At 41.2% G+C, this 22,062-nt stretch overlaps 1 protein-coding gene across 1 annotated transcript in view; it reads left to right on the top strand.

The window, feature by feature from the left end:
- The window catches only part of ryr2a (ryanodine receptor 2a (cardiac)), a gene marked incomplete at its 3' end in the record, with an annotated part of 479,882 nt that overhangs the window by 314,353 nt on the left and 143,467 nt on the right, over positions 1-22,062 (top strand). The window contains exons 74-84 of the mRNA XM_079260659.1: positions 2,548-2,640; positions 2,759-2,929; positions 3,091-3,150; positions 3,233-3,387; positions 3,483-3,614; positions 7,720-7,816; positions 7,910-8,016; positions 8,286-8,337; positions 8,473-8,520; positions 8,610-8,709; positions 12,043-12,122. Of these exons, the coding sequence (XP_079116785.1) occupies positions 2,548-2,640; positions 2,759-2,929; positions 3,091-3,150; positions 3,233-3,387; positions 3,483-3,614; positions 7,720-7,816; positions 7,910-8,016; positions 8,286-8,337; positions 8,473-8,520; positions 8,610-8,709; positions 12,043-12,122 (1,095 nt within the window). The remainder of the gene's footprint in view (positions 1-2,547; positions 2,641-2,758; positions 2,930-3,090; positions 3,151-3,232; positions 3,388-3,482; positions 3,615-7,719; positions 7,817-7,909; positions 8,017-8,285; positions 8,338-8,472; positions 8,521-8,609; positions 8,710-12,042; positions 12,123-22,062) is intronic.

Consider the following 22,062-nt stretch of genomic DNA (forward strand, 5'->3'; position numbering starts at 1 on the left):
AGAGATTCTCATGGTGATGAGGTGGAACGGGTGATTGTAATCATGTTTTGGTGGAACGGGAGATTCTCATAATATTTTGGTGGAACGGGAGATTGTCATGGTGATGAGGTGCAACGTGAGATTCTTATGATGATGAGGAGAGACGGGAAATTCTCACCGTGATGAGATGGAACAGGAAATTCTCATCATGATGAGATGGAACGGGAGATTCTCATCATAATGTGGGGGAATGGGAGATTCTCATAATATTTTGGTGGAACAGGAGATTGTCATTGTGATGAGGTGGAACGTGAGATTCTTATCATGATGAGGTGGAACGGGAGATTCTCATGGTGATTAGGTGGAACGGGAGATTCCCATGGTGATGAGGTGGAACGGGAGATTCTCATGGTGATGTGGTGGAACGGGAGATTCTCATGGTGATGAGGTGGAACGGGAGATTCTCATGGTGATGTTTAACGGGAGATTCTCATAATATTTTGGTGGAACAGGAGATTGTCATTGTGATGAGGTGGAACGTGAGATTCTTATCATGATGAGGTGGAACGTGAGATTCTTATCATAATGTGGTGGAACGGAAGATTCTCATGGTGATGAGGTGGAATGGTAAATTCTCATGGTGATGAGGTGGAACGGGAGATTCTCATCATGTTTTGGTGGAACAGGAGATTGTCATGGTGACGAAGTGGAACGGGAGGTTCTCATGGTGGTGAGGTGGAACCGGACATTCTCATGGTGATGAGGTGGAACAGGAGATTCTCATGGTGATGAGGTGGAACCGGACATTCTCATCATGATGTGGTGGAATGAGAAATTCTCATCATGACGAGGTGGAACGGGAGATTCTCATCATGTTTTGGTGGAACAGAAGATTCTCATGGTGATGAGGTGGAACAGAAGATTCTGATCGTGATGAGATGGAACAGGAGATTCTCTACATGATGCAGTGGAACGGGAGATTCTCATCATGATGAGGTGGAATGGAAGATTCTCATGGTGATGTGGTGGAACAGGAGATTCTCATGGTGATGAGGTGGAACCGGACATTCTCATGGTGATGAGGTGGAACAGGAGATTCTCATGGTGATGAGGTGGAACCGGACATTCTCATCATGATGTGGTGGAATGAGAAATTCTCATCATGACGAGGTGGAACGGGAGATTCTCATCATGTTTTGGTGGAACAGAATATTCTCGACATGATGAGGTGGAACAGAAGATTCTGATCGTGATGAGATGGAACAGGAGATTCTCTACATGATGCAGTGGAACGAGAGATTCTCATCATGATGAGGTGGAATGGAAGATTCTCATGGTGATGTGGTGGAACAGGAGATTCTCATGGTGATGAGGTGGAACCGGACATTCTCATGGTGATGAGGTGGAACAGGAGATTCTCATGGTGATGAGGTGGAACCGGACATTCTCATGGTGATGAGGTGGAACGGGAGATTCTCATGGTGATGAGGTGGAACCGGAGATTCTCATGGTGATGAGGTGGAACGGGAGATTCTGATGGCGATGCGATGGAACAGGAGATTCTCATGGTGATGAGGTGGAACCGGACATTCTCATGGTGATGAGGTGGAACGGGAGATTCTCATGGTGATGAGGTGGAACGGGAGATTCTCATGGTGATGAGGTGGAACGGGAGATTCTCATGGTGATGCGATGGAACAGGAGATTCTCATGGTGATGAGGTGGAACGGGAGATTCTCATGGTGATGAGGTGGAACGGGAGATTCTCATGGTGATGAGGTGGAACGGGAGATTCTCATGGTGATGAGGTGGAACGGGAGATTCTGATGGTGATGAGGTGGAACGGGAGATTCTCATGGTGATGAGGTGGAACCGGACATTCTCATGGTGATGAGGTGGAACGGGAGATTCTCATGGTGATGAGGTGGAACCGGACATTCTCATGGTGATGAGGTGGAACAGGAGATTCTCATGGTCATGTGGTGGAACAGCAGATTCTCATGGTGATGAGGTGGAACCGGACATTCTCATGGTGATGAGGTGGAACGGGAGGTTCTCATGGTGATGAGGTGGAACGGGAGATTCTCATGGTGATGAGGTGGAACGGGAGATTTTCATGGTGATGAGGTGGAACGGGAGATTCTCATGGTGATGAGGTGGAACGGGAGATTCTCATGGTGATGAGGTGGAACATGAGATTCTTATCATGACGAGGTGGAAGAGAAGATTCTGATGGTGATGAGGTGGAACTGGAGATTCTCATCATAATGAGGTGGAACTTGAGATTCTCATCATGATGAGGTGGAACAGGAGATTCTCATCCGGTCGTGGAAGGGAAGAATTTCTAAAGTATATAAAAAATTTTTGGAGTATATTCTGAGTTTTTTAGTGGTTTTATGAGGTTTTACTTGAGCAGGTTCATACATATAATCGTAAAACATCTGTTCCAACCAAAAGAATCAGATTTACATCTTGACATTTTCTATATTTTCATCATGGAGGTTAATCGGAGAAGATATTTAAAAAAAGACTTGGAAGTTAGCTGTGTGTGATATCATCTGTCCACAGAACTTCAAGAGGGAAGAACAGAACTTTGTGGTCCAGAATGAAATCAACAACATGTCTTTCCTAATCTCTGACACTAAGTGTAAAGTGTCGAAGGTATGAAAACACTGATGGATGCCAAAGAGAAGAAAATATATAAAAAATGTACTCATTTAATGCTTGCAGATAAAATTCATTAACTTTTTCTCTGATGTTTAACTTTGTCTCATTGCAGGGAATTGTTTCAGACCAGGAAAGGAAGAAGATGAAGAGGAAGGGTGATCGATACTCCATGCAGACCAGTTTGATTGTAGCCACTCTGAAGCGTCTGCTACCTGTAGGACTCAATATCTGTGCTCCTGGAGAACAGGAACTGGTTGCTCTGGCCAAGAGCCGCTTCACACAGGTAAAAATAGCAATGCCAAGATCCTGAGAAGAGATGACCAATTTTCTGCTCCATTATCTCAACAAATGCTCATTCCATTTAGTCCAGGCAAGTTAATGAGATGCGTCCTTTGTGTCAGATGTGTCATTCGGTGTTTTTTAAATGTCTGACTCTCTCAATAGAAGGACACTGAGGATGAGGTGCGAGACATCATCAGGAACAATATGCATCTTCAGGGGAAGGTAGGAAAGCTTTTTAAAAATCCAATCCGTCTTGACTTCTGTTTGGTTTTACAAAGTTAGATTTTGTTTGTGTCTGGTGCAGCTGGAGGATCCGGCTATTCGTTGGCAGATGGCTCTTTACAAAGACCTTCCTAACCACTATGAAGATACTTCTGACCCAGAAAAGACTGTAGAGAGAGTCCTCATCATTGCACATGTACTTTTCCACTTGGACCAGGTCAGTAAAATGATGAGTGTGTGTACTTATACACTGTTGTTGGAGAAAGCCTTTCTGAGGAAGAACATTGATATAATTGTTCATGTCTAAAGCTGCAGGACCAGGTGTTGAATAGTTTGCTTCTGTGTCTGCAGGTGGAGCATCCTCAGCGCAGCAAAAAGGCAGTGTGGCACAAACTGTTGTCCAAACAAAGGAAGAGAGCCGTTGTTGCTTGTTTCAGGATGGCTCCTCTCTATAACCTACCAAGGTACACACACATTAGTGCACACCCAGGAAGCTCCAACAGTTTGAGACCTTTATTTTTGATTTTTCAACAGGATTAGAATTTCTAAGAAATAGGAAAGTTTCTTTTAATTTATTAAACTTTTTAAATTAAATTAATGAATAAATTAGGATTTTCTAAAAATATTATATTATTAAAGTAGCTGAAAAAGTTTTTATTTAATTATGTTTTTAATTAATTTTATTCATTAATTAATTATTATATTTTGAAAGAACCTGGAAAATTAACTGAAGAAAATACACAGCTTGTCCAGAGAAAACTTCCACTGGAGAACATCCATGGACCTCCTTCATGTGTGATTCCAGCAGCGTTCTCTGTGCCATGGTCTCCAGAAGTTTCTGCAACATCATGTTTATTTCTGTGCATTTTTCTCCAAGATCTTGTAGTGATGATGGAAGAGTCTGACTTTCAGCACATCCCCAACAACATGATGTTTCCTGTTCCCTGAACCACTCTTTCCCAGTCTGAGCCCCATGAATCCTTCCAGTGTCATGTGGGAATATGGCCGTGCCTTTTGGGGAGCCAACATAAGAGTGTCCATATGTACACCTGGCATCAGGATTCCCTGGGCCGCAGTTCGATGATGGATTTTGTAGTCGTATCGTCGGACCTGCGGCCACATGCCTTGGACACTCGGGTGAAGAGGGGGGCGGAGCTTCAACTGTTCCCCACCTGGTGGTGAGTTGGCTCAGATGGTGGGGGAGGAAGCCGGTCAGATCTGGCAGACCCAAACATGTTGTGAGGGTCTGCTGGGAACGTCTGGCTGAGTCCCCCGTCAGAGCGAGCTTCAACTCCCACCTTCAGCAGAGCTTCAACTGTACAGTGGAGATGGGGAGCTGCTGACCTCAACTCGGGACGTTGTGGGTCGGTGGAGGGAATACTTTGAAGACCTCCTCAATCCTACCAACATGTCTTCCGATGAGGAAGCAGAGCTGGTGGACTCAGGGGTGGACTCTCCTTTCTCTGGGGCTGAAGTCGCTGAGGTGGTCAAAAAGCTCCTTGGCGGCAAGGCCCCGGGGGTGGATGAGATCCGCCCGGAGGGCATGGGAGTTTGCCCAGCCAGTCTACATGTGCTTTGTGGACCTGGAGAAGGCGTTTCACCGTGTCCCCCGGGGGCTCCTGTGGGGGGTACTCGGGGAGTATGGGGTACCGGACCCCCTTGTACGAGCTGTCCGGTCCCTGTACGACAGGTGTCAGAGCTTGGTCTGCATTGCCGGTAGTAAGTCAGATTCGTTTCCGGTGAGGGTTGGACTCCGCCAAGGCTGCCCTTTATCACCGATTCTGTTCATAACTTATATGGACAGAATTTCTAGGTGCAGCCGAGGTGTTGAGGGGATCCGACTTGGTGGCCTCAGGATTGGGTCCCTACTTTTTGCGGATGACGTGGTCCTGTTGGCTTCATCTGGTCGTGATCTCCAGCTCTCGCTTGAGCAATTCGCGGCCGAGTGTGAAGCGGCTGGGATGAGAATCAGCACCTCCAAATCTGAGACCATGGTCCTCAGCCGGAATAGGGTGGATTGTCCTCTCCGGGTCGGGAGTCAGGTCCTGCCTCAAGTGGAGGAGTTTAAATATCTCGGGGTCTTGTTCACGAGTGAGGGAAGGATGGAGGGTGAGATCGACAGATGGATCGGTGCGGCGTCTGCAGTAATGCGGACTATGCGCCGGTCTGTCGTGGTGAAGAAGGAGCTGAGCCAGAAGGCGAAGCTCTCGATTTACCAGTCGATCTACGTTCCTACCCTCACCTATGGTCATGAGCTGTGGGTCGTGACCGAAAGAAGGAGATCTCGTATACAGGCGGCTGAAATGAGTTTCCTCCGCAGGGTGGCCGGGCTCTCCCTTAGAGATAGGGTGAGGAGCTCAGTCATCCTGGAGGAGATCAGAGTAGAGCCGCTGCTCCTCCGCATGGAGAGGAACCAGTTGAGGTAGTTCGGGCATCTGGTCAGGATTCCTCCTGGACCTCCCTGGTGAGGTGTTCCAGGCACGTCCCTCTGGGAGGAGACCCCGGGGAAGACCCAGGACACGCTGGAGGGATTATATCTCTCGGCTGGCCTGGGAACGCCTCGGGATCCCCCCCGCAGAGTTGGCAAATGTGGCTGGGGAGAGGGAAGTCTGGGCTTCCCTGCTTAGGCTGCTGCCCCCGCGACCCGACCCCGGATAAGCGGCAGAAGATGAAGATGAAGATGAACATATGGGGAGCTGGAATAACTTTCTCATTCCGTGTATTCAGGAAGACCTCCACGTTTGGACACATAATGTTGCTGAAACTGGAGCTGTACAACTTTAACAATCCCAGATCATGGACTGCCCTCACTGGCTTCTTCCGTTGCTCCAGAGTCTATGCTTTCTGCTCCTGAGCAAAGTGAAGACTTTTGTTTACAGAGTCAGAATCAGAAAGATTTATTGTCATTGAGCCAGCACAAGTAAAGTGTTCCAGTACAATCCGTCCAACAGTAGACAGACAACACACACGGGTAAAGGGGAAAACATGCATCTGTTTCATGTTATTCTCACGGATGTGGAGTTTTCTCAATTACCACAAAACCTTTGCAGATTTTCTCAGCGATGCACCATATGGATGGTAATCCGACGTCCATATTGGATCTCTGCAGCTCGTAAAACTTCTCTTGACTCTTGGCTCATCTCTCTTTCTGTCTCTTCTCTGGTCTTTTCCTTTCTTCCTTATATAATGGAACTTAGTCAAAGGTCAACAGTTCACTGGAGGACAACCCCCCCCCCCCCCCCCCCCCCCCCCACACACACACACACACACACACCACCACCACCACTAAGATTAAAATTGCCATAAAAATTCAGAACTTTTTTTCTCAGATTTTTTACTTTCATCAAAATGCCAAATATGAAATCAAGTGTATTAAATTTAATCAATTAGCCATTTTTACTAGTTACCGTGACAACAGGCTATTTTCACATCAAAGGCTGATGCTTAAAGCACCTGACATTCCTCAATGGTAAAACTATTATAAAAAAAGATTAATAATACTTCTTTCCACATTTTTTAAAAGAATATTTTCTATTTTCTAGTCCTGACACAGCATCAGATTTCTCCATAAGAACAGTTTGTTTTGTACGGTACAACAGCTTTCTAAACAAGAATACTCAGAGTCAAACTGATCATAGAAAACAGAAAGATGACTCGCAAAACAATCCAAAACAGAAAGCTTAATTTTCAACTGCAAACAGGGTTTAACCTGTTTATAAACTGTCTGAACTTTAAGCATCATTCAAAGACAGAAAAGTTTTGTGTGTGTTGTGTATGTGTGCGTATCATGGTGTCCGCACGTATTTTTCAGAGAGGGGTGTGGGTGAAAGAGTTCACTCTTTCCAGCACAAAACTCTGCAAACCAGAAGGAATACATATATATATATATATATATATATATATATATATATATATATATATATATATTATATATATTTATATATATATATATATATATATATATATATATATATATATATATATATATATATATATATATATACATTTAACTCCTACCTCAACACACATAAAGAGTAAGCTAAGTTGAAGCGCAGGAGCAACCAGGAGGACTGGTATGTGTTGGTATGAAGAAGAAGTTCAGCATCGTGCAACAGATCCAGAAACTTCCACGACTATCATGGTTCAACAACTCATCATTCAGCAGAGAGATTCCTCCGTCTGAGTCGAGGAAGGTCGGACTATACCAATAGACCAAACCATTGCAGCGGTGGGAGTGGTGTGTGTGTGTGTGTGTGTGCATATTTTTTTTTTTTAAAAACTGCGTACACCAACAGAAAAAAAAACCAATGTGATTTTTGGATGCAGTCGAGGGGGGCTTCAGCCCCCCCCCCTGCGATGGGCTAAAAACCCTCGGTTTTAGCAGCTTCCTCAGGTGTTTTCTCTGCAGGATGCGGTTGTTTCAGCCTGCAGGGATTATCCAGTGGAATCCTGTTTACTGTCTGGCTTTGTTCTTCTCTCTGACTGAACTTTGACCTCATGTCTTGCAGTGTTAAAAATGGTAAATGTTGTTATCTAGTCCATATTGATCCTTTCTGTCCCTGGAACCAGGCACCGGGCAGTAAACCTGTTCCTGCAGGGCTATGAGAAGTCTTGGATCGAGGCAGAGGAGCACTACTTTGAGGACAAACTCATTGAGGACCTGGCTGTAAGTTTATCTGCATGTGAAAGTAATTTGCATGACTGGTACTTTTGAGAGAAGAGGATAGAGCTGATTTGTGTTTCTGTTTGCTCATGTCAGAAGCCATGCGAACAGGATCTGTCTGAGGAAGAGGATGGTGTAAAGCACATCGATCCGCTGCATCAGCTGATTCAGCTCTTCAGCAGAACCGCCCTCACTGAGAAATGGTTGACTCTTGGACATATCAATCATTTTTTTTATTTTAAATTTTATCTTGAAGTTGTTGATTTTATTGAGATTTCTAACATTTTCAGCAACTACCCACAAAAAGATTTTGACAATGTGCTCCGTGAGCTTTCTACAGATTTCTTTAGTTTAAAGTGTGACTAAATGATCTGTTTAATCCAGTTCTGTTCTTCTCTGCATAAGAAGACGGGTCCTGGCGCTTTGGGAACACCGTGTAAAATAGGTTTTGTGTGCATTTGCTTCCCTGCAGTAAGCTGGATGAGGACAATCTCTACATGGCCTACGCCGACATCATGGCGAAGGTACCAGCAGCACCGAGCTTTTCAGTACACAGAAGTTAGCTGCTTTATGACAGTTATTAGTCTTGTTCTTTTGGTCGTACCTCATGTGTATTTTTACTATAATTTCCTCACATTTTCATCCCTCACTTCACTCAGAGTTGCCATGATGAGGAAGATGAAGAAGGAGAAGTCAAGAGTTTTGAGGTAGGTGCTCGGTATTTCTCAGCATCTCTTGGTTTCTGAGGTGGTGGTAGAGGAGGGACTGTGAGACACGGCTCATTTCAACCAAACAGGAAAAGGAGATGGAGAAGCAGAAGCTGCTGTACCAGCAGGCTCGTCTTCATGACCGGGGCGCTGCTGAAATGGTTCTCCAGACCATCAGTGCCAGTAAAGGTAAACCACGCAAAGTCGATCCATCCTTCGTCCCAGAAGCTTTGCAGCCTGACTCGCTGGCTGTCCACAGGGTCGGAAGGAGTATTCCAAAGTTAGAAATTGATCGTGGGAAAATTCAAAGCCCTTTAGTTGGTACTGAAGTTCTGTCCAAATAGTTTGACAAAAATGTATCCAGGACTTTTCCCTCCTCATGACAAACGAAACGGAGATGTGCTGGGCCTGCAACATGGTCTCGGGTTACCGGCATGCTCGCCACATCTTGCAATAGCAAATAGTCCAAAACAAAGAGAAAAAATGGGGAAAATGTCATTTCTCAGACCCTTGGTTGGGGATTCCTGGTCCTGTCTGGAAGAACAACCGAGAGACTTCGCTGTACTGCAAGATTAGCCTGGATGGGCACCAGCGTCATCGTTAGCCACAAGACTGCAGTCGGCCGCAGAGGGCAGGCTGAGGGGATCAGGTTGTGTAGAGGAGATATCAGGCAGTTTGCTGAACCACCGCTGCCTGCTTGCAGCTACCGCCAGCGGTTGTCCTTCCTCCTCCTCATCCAAGGCTTATTGTTGGGGAAACGACACACACAGGTCGGTGTGTCAACGTGTGGATGTCCTCCCCATGTGGGTTACACAGGAGTGTTTATGCTTGTAGTGCTTCTAGTTTTTCGCCACAACTTGTTTTGGTTTAACAGCTTGTGAAGCATGTAGTTTATACCCCCCCCCCCCCCCATCACCTCTCAGCCTCCATCTCATCCAGCTATTTGTCTGTGTGTGTGTGTGTGTGTGTGTGTGTGTGTGTGTGTAAAACTAGAATGTATGATGATCTGGGTACTAACCACATGACGCTGACAGCCATCGCAGACTAAAGATGACGTCGTTTTTTATCTTAACTCTGTAAAATCTGCAAATTGTGGATTATCTCTGTTGTCTATGTGTTGTTATGTTATTTGGGTTTATGTTGGTTTTCCCTTCTTTATTTATTGTGCATGCAAAATATCTTTCCCAAAGGAAACTTTGTTCTATCCATCTCTAGATGTACATAAATCATTTTGAAGTGATATCTTGTTTCACGTGGCCAAGGGTTTCCTAAATCCAGTAAAAAGGTTTAAAGTTCTCTCTCATCTCTCTCTTATCCGTGGTGTAGCAATGACACAAAAGACAAATCTTTCTGAAGAAGAGGGTTGGACAAATCTTCTTTTCTCCAGGAACAAATGCCTCTAACGGAGTTTATGTTCTCATTTCCAAAGAAGTATCATTTACAGCTTTCGACATGATGAGAGATAAAGAGGGAAGATGGGTGTTAGTCTCAGGTAAATTGGAGAATGACAGTATTGTTCTGGTGAACTTTCATGCTCTGAAAACGGCACAGACCTGTTTCTTCATTTCAATTAATATCTTGCTATGTCAGCTTAAAAATACACCTGGATTGGATAAATGGAGGTGATTTTAACTTGGTAAGCAATGCTTTAATACATGACTCAAGCCTTCCTCTACCAACTGATAAATCTGTCTAGTACGCCTTAAGAGAAGTTGTCTTGGTGGGGAGGGATATTATTATTCCCTCACGTTATTCTACTGGAATAACGTGAGGGATGTGTGGTCTGGAATGAAGAAGATCACCGGCTTCAAGTTAAAGGGGGACCAGCCTGATGGAGGTCTGGACAGAGCTAATGAGCTGAACATATTCTTCACCAGGTTCAGTTCACCCCCTACCTCCAGCCCAACAGACCACACACCCTCCATAAGCCCACTGCTTTCCTGTCACGCCTCCAATCTGTCACCCTGCAGCTCAGTCATGGACCAGAACACAGCTTCATCTCCCTCCACATCAGGACATCCTGAGACCTCCACCTTGTTTGTCTCCTGCAATCAGGTTAAGAAGCAACTTGAGAAACTGAACCAGAACAAGGCTGCAGGTCCAGGTGGTGTCAGTCCCAGAGTTCTCAAGACCTGCTCAAAACAACTATGTCCGATTCTCCAGCACCTTTTCAACACCAGTCTGAGACAAAATAGAGTCCCAGTGCTGTGGAAAACCTCCTGCCTTGTTCCAGTGCCTAAAAAAACACAACCAGCTGAACCAAGTGACTACAGACCAGTTGCCCTGACATCTCACATCATGAAAGTCCTGGAGAGACTCTTACTGGCTCACCTCAACAAGCAAGTAAACACCTTTCAGGACCCATTCCAGTTTGCATATCGTTATGGACTTGGGGTTGAAGATGCCATCATATACCTGCTCCAGAGAGCACACTCTCATCTGGACCATTCAGGCAGCACTCTGAGGGTCATGTTCTTTCATTTCTCAGTGCTTTTAATACCATTCAGCCTGCTTTGTTATGTGAGAAGCTCCATAAATTCCAGGTGGATACCTCCACAACCACCTGGATCTATGACTACCTCACAAACAGACCCCAGTTTGTGAGACTGAAAGGTTGTGTGTCTGAGATGGAGGTCAGCAGCACTGGTGCACCACAAGGAACTGTACTCTGGCCATTCCTCTTCACTCTGTACACCTCAGACTTCCAGTCCAACTCTGAGTCCTGTCATCTGCAGAAATACTCTGATGACTCTGCAGTTGTGGGGTGTATCAGGGATGGACAAGAAGCAGAGTACAGAGAACTGGTCAGAAAACTAGAACCACTACAAGAATATTCACTGTCAGATGAAAGATTATTTTTATGAAAATACCTAAGCGCCCCCCCCAACAACTTTTACTACCAGTATTCTGCTCAAGCTAGGCTCGTTTTGTATCATAAATACAATATTTTGGCATCAGGGCCGTGTCTCCCCACACTGCAGAAGTGGCTCCAGTAGATACCTGAAGAAGCACCACACATCTCAATCAAGGAGAGAGCTGTCCTAGGAACAGCTAAGACATTGCGTAGGACCCTAAAGCTCTGGTAGACGACCCGAGGTTGAGATGAATAGCCCCCGGCTCTTCCCAGAGGAGATGGCATGGTGGGTGAGGGAAGCTCTAATCAGCAATCGGATGATGATCAGAAAATTCAATCAGCTGGACCTGAAGATTTTTCCCAATTTCCCACTTAAAGAATTTAGACACTGCATATACCATCCAAACATTAATTAAACAGATTTTAGAAATATTTTGGTCAGTGTACATAATTCATTTAACCCATGTCTTATTTCCAGAAGTATTGCATATGATCTTTGAACATTTGCCTTGTATTTCTAGATTATAAATTTAAATATGTTTTATGTTTTATTCTGTTAGCCATAATGAAATGAAAATTTTTTGTTGGACTAGACCATGGATTAGTCCATCTCTGTGGCTGAAAGACAAATGATGCAACTATTTTCTGGTTTGGGTTCTTCTATCCAGGTGAGATGGGTCTCATGGTTGCATCTACCCTGAAGCTTGGCATCGCTATTCTAAATGGAGGAAACTCAACAGTGCAGCAGGTAAAGCTCAACTACTGATCTTTGTTTTAATCTACAGCTAAATTTTATATTTACTCCCATTACTGTCTGTGGTAATTGTAAGGGTATGTTTTTACTTTGGATTTATGCCATCAGCACATCATTCTTTCTGATATTTTCAGTTTTTTTTCATACAAGAGATATATATATATATATATATATATATATATATATATATATATATATATATATATATATATATATATGTGTGTATATATATATATATATATATATATATATATATATATATATGTATGTGTATATATATATATATATATATATATATGTATGTGTATATATATATATATATGTATGTGTATATATATATATATATATATATATATATATATATATATATATATATATATGTATGTGTATATATATATATATATATGTATGTGTATATATATATATATATATATATATGTATGTGTATATATATATATATATATATATATATATATATATATATATATATATATATATATATACACACACACACACACACACACACACACACACACATACACACACACTGCCAAAAAACTAAAGGGAACACTAAAGTAACACGTTGTAGATCTGAATAATGAAATATTTTTATTAAATACTTTGTTCTTTCCATAGCTGAATGTTCTGACAACAAAATCACACAAAAATGATCAATGAAAATCAAACATATCCACCCATGGAGGTCTGGATTTGGAGTTCTACTCCAAATGAAAGTGGAAAAACACACTACAGGCTGATCCAACTTTGATGTAATGTCCTTTAAACAAGTCAGAATGAGGCTCAGTAGTGTGTGTGGCCTCCGCGTGCCTGTATGACCTCCCTACAACACCTGGGCATGCTCCTGATGAGGCGGTGGATGTTCTCCTGAGGGATCTCCTCCCAGACCTGGACTAAAGCATCCGCCAACTCCTGGACAGTCTGTGGTGCAACTTGGTGTTGGTGGATGGAGCGAGACATGATGTCCCAGATGTGCTCAGCTGGATCCAGGTCTGGGGAACGGGCGGGCCGGTCCATAACATCAATGCCTTGGTGTTGCAGGAACTGCTGACACACTCCAGCCACATGAGGTCTAGCATTGTCTTGCATTAGGAGGAACCCAGGGCCAACCGCACCAGCATATGGTCCCACAAGGGGTCTGAGGATCTCATCTCGGTACCTAATGGCAGTCAGGCTACCTCTGGCGAGCACATGGAGGGCTGTGCGGCCCTCCAAAGAAATGCCCCCCCCCCCCCCACCATTACTGACCCACTGCCAAACCGGTCCTGCTGGAGGATGTTGCAGGCAGCAGAACGTTCTCCACGGGTCTGGCAGTGCTCCTCCTGTTCCTCCTTGCACAAAGAAGGAGGTAGCGGTCCTGCTGCTGGGTTGTTGTCCTCCCACGGCCTCCTCCACGTCTCCTGATGTACTGGCCTGTCTCCTGGTAGCGCCTCCATGCTCTGGACACGACGCTGACAGACACAGCAAACCTTCTTGCCACAGCTGGCATTGATGTGCCATCCTGGATGAGCTGCACTACCTGAGCCACTTGTGTGGGTTGTAGACTCCGTCTCATGCTACCACTAGAGTGAAAGCACCGCCAGCATTCAGACCAAAACATCAGCCAGAAAGCATCGGAACTGAGAAGTGGTCTGTGGTCTCCACCTGCAGAACCACTCCTTTATTGGGTGTGTCTTGCCAGTTGCCTATAATTTCCACCTGTTGTCTATTCCATTTGCACAACAGCATGTGGGACTGATTGTCAGTCAGTGTTGCTTCCTAAGTGGACAGTTCCATTTCACAGAAGTCTGGTTGACTTGGAGTTACATCGTGTTGTTTTAGTGTTCCCTCTTTTTTTTTAAGCAGTGTATATATGTATGTATATATATATATATATATATATATATATATATATATATATATATATATATATATATATATATATATATATATATATATATATATACATATATATATATATATATATATATACATACATATATATATGGACATACACACCCTTTTTCCATCGCGTTTTAAATATGGTATGACAGGTTTCTGTTTCATCAGATCTGTCTTTTTCTACAATATAAATCTACATAATTGTCTCTGTAGGCCCTCTCTGGCTTGAAGCTTGTTTATCTGGTACAAAAGCAGGTGGAGAATCCCCTTGTACAGTAGCTGTGTCAGGTTGGTTTGGCATTTGCTGAGCTTTGTGTTCTGTCAGTTTCTGGAGCAGATGGAAGTGTCTGTGTCTATAACACCTTACACTATTATTTAAATAGAAATATGCAGGGTGTCCACTTTGTGTAAACTTTGATAGGTTCTGGATACAGATTTTTCTGTCTGCTTCAGCCTCACAGCCAAGTCATGTTGGCTGAGGTAACTGTTGTCGGCACAGTTCAGGTAGTTTCTATCTATTTCTGCAACAGGATATAAAGAGGATATAGGTATTTTTAATTTCTTCAACCTTTCCCTAACACATCTTTTCAGAAGTCCTGAAAAAAATGCATATTTCAAAGGAGTGGTGTTCTCTGTTTCATAAGGTGCAAAAATAAAGTTGAGAAGTGTATCACTTTGGCCTTGAGACTAATATGTGAAAGAAATATATTCTCATACAGCAGTTTTCATGTATCAGTGTTGTGGCACTAATATGTGCTGATAACAATCCATCAGGCAAAAAGAGATTTTAGGTTAGTGGAAACACCCCACTTTAAGCTAGCATCATCTGCCTTTGCTTTTCTTTTTCTTCAGGTATTAAAAGAGGAGGGTTTGGCAATAAAGTAGAAAAGACCTGAATGATAAATTTATTTTCTTGTTTCAATTGATACATTGCACATGATGTCACAGAAGTACGGGGGCCTGGACGTGAAAAAATAAATTACATCTAGTAAAAAACTTACATGTTTGCCATACAAATTTACATTCACGCGAAACACTTTTACAAGTTTACCCAAACACTTTTACAAATCCTCCTAAACAGTTCAGCCCAGACCTCCTCTCCACTAAGAAATGCCATGAATTTGCTCACTTTTTTCGAGAAAAAATTTAAACAAAATATAAATGTCACATATTCAAACAAGAAAGCTAGCCTGTGTCCAAAACTTAGAAATAACTCTGATGATATGTGAGAATTTAATGTGACTGATTTAAAAGTTCTCCAAGAAACAGTTTCGCATTTGAAATCAACAACATGCTCTTTGGACATGATACCATCCGGCTTCTTAAAAGTAGTTTTTACCTCTGTAGAAAACCATCTCCTGCTTGTTGTCAACAGCTCACTGGCATCAGGTATTTTCCCCAAGTCTCTAAAGATAGCTGCTATTAAGCCTCCTAAAGAAAAGGACTCTGGATGCCTCATGAACAACTACAGACCTGTCCCTAACCTCTCTTTTATATCCAAGATAACTGAGAAAGTTGTGTTCAATCAGCTTCATGACTTCTTCAATGAAAGTGGAAATCTTGATAAATTCCAGTCAGGTTTTCGACTTCATCACAGACCTGAAACGGCTCTGGTTAAAGTCTTTAATGATATTAGGTTGAATATGGATTCTGGTCGAGTGTCAGTCCTGGTTCTGCTGGATCTCAGTGCTGCATTTGATCCTGTAGATCACAGAATTCTGTTGGACAGGCAGGAAAACTGGGCTGGATTTTCAGGACTGGTCCTTAACTGGTTCAGGTCCGATTTAGAAGGCCGGAGATATTTTGTAACAATTGACAGCTATGAATCTGAGCGAGTGGCCGTGACTTGCGGAGTACCTCAGGGGTCAGTCCTTGGACCTCTTCTGTTCAACTTATACATGCTCCCTTTAGGTCAAATAATACAGAACTTTAACATCAATTATCACAGTTATGCAGATGACACGCAGCTTTATGTGTCTTTGTCACCAGAAGACCACAGTCCAATAGACTTATTGTGTTTGGAGCAAGTAAACACCAAGATGAGAGAGAATTTCCTTCAATTAAATGAAGACAAAACAGGTTATTCTGTTTGGTAGCAAAGAGAAGAGCGTCATCGTTGGTAAACACCTGGAGACTCGAGCTCTCAAAACCACCAATCAAGTCTGTAACATTGGAGTGTCGATGGACTCAGGTCTGACTTTCAGCATCAAAGCTTCACTATGAAGCTTTTTACCATCAGAAACATCCACAGGATTAAAAGTTTAGTCTCCCAGTAAGACCAGTATAAACTCCTCCATGCATTCATCTCCAGTAGACTGGATTACTGGAACGGTCTTTTAACAGGACTTCCCAGTAAAACCAGTAGACTGGATTACTGGAACGGTCTTTTAACAGGACTTCCCAGTAAAACCAGTAGACTGGATTACTGGAACGGTCTTTTAAAAGGACTTCCCAGTAAAACCAGTAGACTGGATTACTGGAACGGTCTTTTAACAGGACTTCCCAGTAAAACCAGTAGACTGGATCACTGGAACGGTCTTTTAAAAGGACTTCCCAGTAAAACCAGTAGACTGGATTACTGGAACGGTCTTTTAAAAGGACTTCCCAGTAAAACCAGTAGACTGGATTACTGGAACGGTCTTTTAACAGGACTTCCCAGTAAAACCAGTAGACTGGATTACTGGAACGGTCTTTTAACAGGACTTCCCAGTAAAACCAGTAGACTGGATTACTGGAACGGTCTTTTAACAGGACTTCCCAGTAAAACCAGTAGACTGGATTACTGGAACGGTCTTTTAACAGGACTTCCCAGTAAAACCAGTAGACTGGATTACTGGAACGGTCTTTTAAAAGGACTTCCCAGTAAAACCAGTAGACTGGATTACTGGAACGGTCTTTTAAAAGGACTTCCCAGTAAAACCAGTAGACTGGATTACTGGAACGGTCTTTTAACAGGACTTCCTAAAAAGAGCGTTAAACATCTGCAGCTCATACAGATGCTGCTAGAGCTTTAACTAGAACTGAGAGGTAGAACACATCAAACCAGTTTTAAAATCTTTGCACTGATTTCCAGTCTGTCACAGGATAGATTCAACACCCTGCTGACGGTTTACAAATCCTGTAATACATCTCTGATATGTTCAGAGAATATAAACCAAGCAGAGCTCTTCGATCCAAAGACTCTGGTCAACTTGTCCAGACCAGAGTCCAGACCAGATTTCAGACCAGAGTCCAGACTAAACATGGAGAAGCAGCATTTAGCTCTTACACTGCAAATAAGTGGAATAATCTGCCAGTGGAGGTGAAACTTTCACCAAATGTAGAAACTTTTAAATCCAGGTTAAAAACATTTCTTTTCTCATGCAGGACATCTGCACAGTAACTTTTAATTAATTTCTGCTTTTAATTACTTTAATATAATTTATGATTTTATTGTGATTTTGTTCTTTGGATTTTCTTTTTGCTTTTTTTCTGTAATGCTTTTAATGTTTCATGTAAAGCACTTTGAATTGTCTTGTACATGAAAGATGCTATACAAATAAACTTGCCTTGACATTTACAAATTTACCCAAACACTTTCACAAGTTTACCAAAACACTTTCACAAGATTACCCAAACACTTTCACAAGTTTACCAAAACACTTTCACAAGATTACCAAAACACTTTCACAAGTTTACCAAAACACTTTCACAAGATTACCCAAACACTTTCACAAGATTACCCAAACACTTTCACAAGTTTACCAAAACACTTTTACAGGATTACCCATACACTTTTACGAGTTTACTGAGACACTTTTACGAGTTTAATGAAACACTTTTACAAGTTTACCCAAACACTTTCACAAGTTTACCAAAACACTTTTACAGGATTACCCATACACTTTTACGAGTTTACTGAGACACTTTTACGAGTTTAATGAAACACTTATACAAGTTTACAAATACACTTTTACAAGTTTACCCCAACATTTTTTCAATTTTACAGAAACATTTTTACAAGTTTTCCGAAACATTTTTACAAGTTTACAGAAACCCTTTTGCAACTTCACTGAAAGACTTTAAAAAATTTACCCAAACACTTTTACGAGTTTACCCAAACACGTTTACAATATTACAAAAACACTTTTACAAGTTTACAAAAACACTTATACAAGTTTACAAATACACTTTTACAAGTTTACCCCAACATTTTTACAATTTTACTGAAACGTTTTTACAAGTTTTCTGAAACATTTTTACAAGTTGACTGAAACACTTTTACAAGTTGACTGAAACACTTTTACAAGTTTACTGAAACATTTTTACAAGTTTACTGAAACATATTTACAATTTTACAGAAACATATTCACAATTTTACAGGAACATTTGACAAGTTTACCCAAACACTTTTACAAGTTTACCCCAGCATTTTTACAATTTTACATTAACGTTTTTAAAAGTTTTCCTAAACATTTTTACAAGTTGACTGAAACACTTTTACAAGTTTACCCCAACATTTTTACAATTTTACATTAACGTTTTTAAAAGTTTTCCTAAACATTTTTACAAGTTGACTGAAACACTTTTACAAGTTTACCCCAACATTTTTACAATTTTACAGAAACATTTTTACAAGTTTTCTGAAACATTTTTACAAGTTGACTGAAACACTTTTACAAGTTGAGTGAAACACTTTTACAAGTTTACCAAAGCCTTTTTACAAGTTTCCAAAAACACTTTTACAAGTTTACCAAAACAGTTTTACAAGTTTACGCAAACAATTTTACAAGATTACCCAAACACTTTCACAGATTTACCAAAAGATTTTTACAAGTTTACAGAAACCCATTTACAACTTCACTGAAAGACTTTTAAAAATTTACCCAAACACTTTGACGAGTTTACCCAAACATTCATTTTCTAAACCGCTTAATCCAATTCAGGGTCGCGGGGAAGCTGGAGCCTAACCCAGCTGGCTTTGGGCGACAGGCAGGGTACACCCTGGACAGCTCGCCAGTCCATCACAGGGCCACACAGAGACAAACAACCACTCACGCTCACACTCATTCCTAGGGGCAATTTTTAGAGTAACCAATTAACCTGCATGCATGTCTTTGGATGGTGGGAGGAAGCCGGAGTACCCGGAGAGAACCCACGCATACACGGGTAGAACATGCAAACTCCACACAGAAAGGTCACTGAAAGCCCTCCCCGTGCAGCAGTGTTTACCCAAACACTTTTACAATATTACAAAAACACTTTTACAAGTTTACCCAAACATTTACAATTTTACAAAAACATTTTACAAGTTCACAGAAACACATATATAAGTTTACCAAAACACTTTTACAGGTTTACCAAAACATTTTTACAAGTTTACCAAAACACTTTTAGAAGTTTACCCCAAAATTTTTACAATTTTACAGAAACAATTTTACAAGTTTTCCTAAACATTTTTACAAGTTGACTGAAACACTTTTACAAGTTTACCAAAACACTTTTACAAGTTCACTGAAACACTTTTACAGGTTTACCAAAACATTTTTACAAGTTTACAAAGACACTTTTAAAAGTTTACTGAAACATATTTACAATTTTACAGAAACATATTTACAATTTTACAGAAACAAGTTTACCCAAAAACTTTCATAAGTTTACCCAAACACTTTTACATGTTTCCAGAAACATTTTCACAAGTTTACAGAAACCCCTTTACAAGTTTACCCAAACATTTTTACAAGTTTACTGAGACACTTTTACAAGTTTACCCAACATTTTTACAAGTTTACCAAACCACTTCCACAGGTTTAATCAAACACTTTTACAAGTTTACCCAAACATTTTCACACATTTACAGAAACACTCTTGCAAGTTTACCCAAACACTTTTACAATTTACAGAAACATTTTTACAAGTTTACAGAAACACTTTTCCCCAGTTTTGCCCCAGAAGTGGGTGGGACAAGATGGTATAAAGAGGAAACCACTAGCAGAATCTATCCAGAAACGTTAGCTTAACCAAAACAAGACCAACGGAACCTAAACCAAAGTAAAACAACAGTGCCATGTCTGCACAAACCCAGGGCGACTCCCAGCCCAAGCCTAGAAGAAACACTCAGCCCAGGCTTGATTGAGCATTTAACTGGTGGCAGAGCACACATAAAGTAAATAACACAGTTCGGACATCTATAAAACATTATATTCCTCAGAAACTGATCCATCAGACAACAGCATTGAGGAATTTCATTGCAACTTTAATCTTCCAAAGTTACAACAGGAACAGGAAAAGGTTCTGGATTCACCCATTTCAGTAGAGGAACTCCATGAAGTTTTAAAACATATGCCCAGTAATAAAGCACCAGGACCAGATGGTTTTCCAGCTGAATTTTATAAATAAATGAATAAATTTAGATTTTAAATAAATAAGTAAAATCTATTCTGGCACCCACATTTTATATAATGGTCTCAGAAATTAAGGAAAAGGGCCAAATATCCCAAAACATGAATTTGGCTAGTAGTACAGTAATACTAAAACCAGGAAAAGACCCCACACTTCCATCTAGTTACCATCCAATATCACTAATGAACGTAGATCTTAAAATAATCAGTAAAGTGCTTGCTACAAGATTAGAAGAAATAACTCCACTTGGCCCTGTGATGGACTGGCGAGCTGTCCAGGGTGTACCCTGCCTGTCGCCCAAAGCCAGCTGGGATAGGCTCCAGCTTCCCTGCGACCCTGAATTGGATTAAGTGGTTCAGAAAATGAATGAATGAATGAATGAATGAACTCCACTTATCATACATCCCAATCAAACAGGCTTTATAAAGGGACGACATTCCACCACTGATACATGCAGACTAATAAACCTTACTGATTACGCCACCATACATAACCTGGAAACTACAATAATCTCTCTAGATGCAGAAAAAGCATTTGACAGGGTGAACTGGAAATTTTGATTTCCAACATTAAGAAAATTGGGGTTTGGCTCATTGTTAATCGACTGGATAAAGATACTGTATAGCAATCCAAATGCATGCGTCAGGACAAATGATCAAACTTCTCACAGCTTCAATTTGCAGAGAGGCACCAGACAAGGCTGTCCACTCTCCCCCTCATTTTTTCCAATCTTTATTGAACCCTTAGCAGCTAGCATTAGACAAAACAGACATTAAAGGCATTAACAGTAGAAATATGGAGCATAAGATCAGTCTTTATGCAGATGATGAATTAGTTTTCCTTCAAAACTCACATTCATCCATCTGTCAGACAATCACACTCATCAATAAATTCTCATCAATCTTTGAATATTCCATTAATTGCTCTGAAACCACCATTTTACCCATCAACTGCTCATTCCATAATACTCCTGACACTGCTTTACAATCAGGAAGTATTAGATATTTGGGAATAAACATCTCACCCAGACTGTCAGAATTAACAAAGTTAAATTATGTATCACTTCTAAAATCAGTTGAGGATGATCTCGCAGCGTGGAAATCTTTACCCATATCTCTAAAGGGAAGAGTTGCTACTATTAAAATGATGATTCTACCCAAAGTCAATTATCAACAATCTCCATTAAACCTCCATCCACCTGGTTCAAGTCATTCAACTCTTACATTACTAAATTTATCTGGAAAGACAAACCACCTCGTATTAGTTTAAAAACCCTTCAAAAGACTAAAGACAGCGGTGGCTTAGACTTGTCTAATTTTCAATACTATTTCATAAGTAACAAAATACACTATATCTCAAAAGGGCTTAAACCTTACTATCTAGATGAACCATGACTTAATGTAGAACAAGCTCTATATGAGAATGTAATCATTTCTGACTTGCCATTTATTAGCACAAAAGAGAAGAAAAATTCAGATGAGGGAAAACAACTTAAGTTTCCTTGTGTTCCAACTTCAATAACTTTATGCTGGTTACAGTTAGAATAAATGTAAAAGCTCAGGTTAAAAATGTAGAGTGTTATCTTTATAAAGAGACCATGCTTTTGAATGTACTCCAAAAGTTTCAAGAACAGCATCTAATTTAGTTTGTTACA

Source organism: Telmatherina bonti (genome assembly GCF_933228915.1).
Source record: "Telmatherina bonti genome assembly, chromosome: 21".
NCBI classification, from domain to species: Eukaryota; Metazoa; Chordata; class Actinopteri; order Atheriniformes; family Telmatherinidae; genus Telmatherina; species Telmatherina bonti.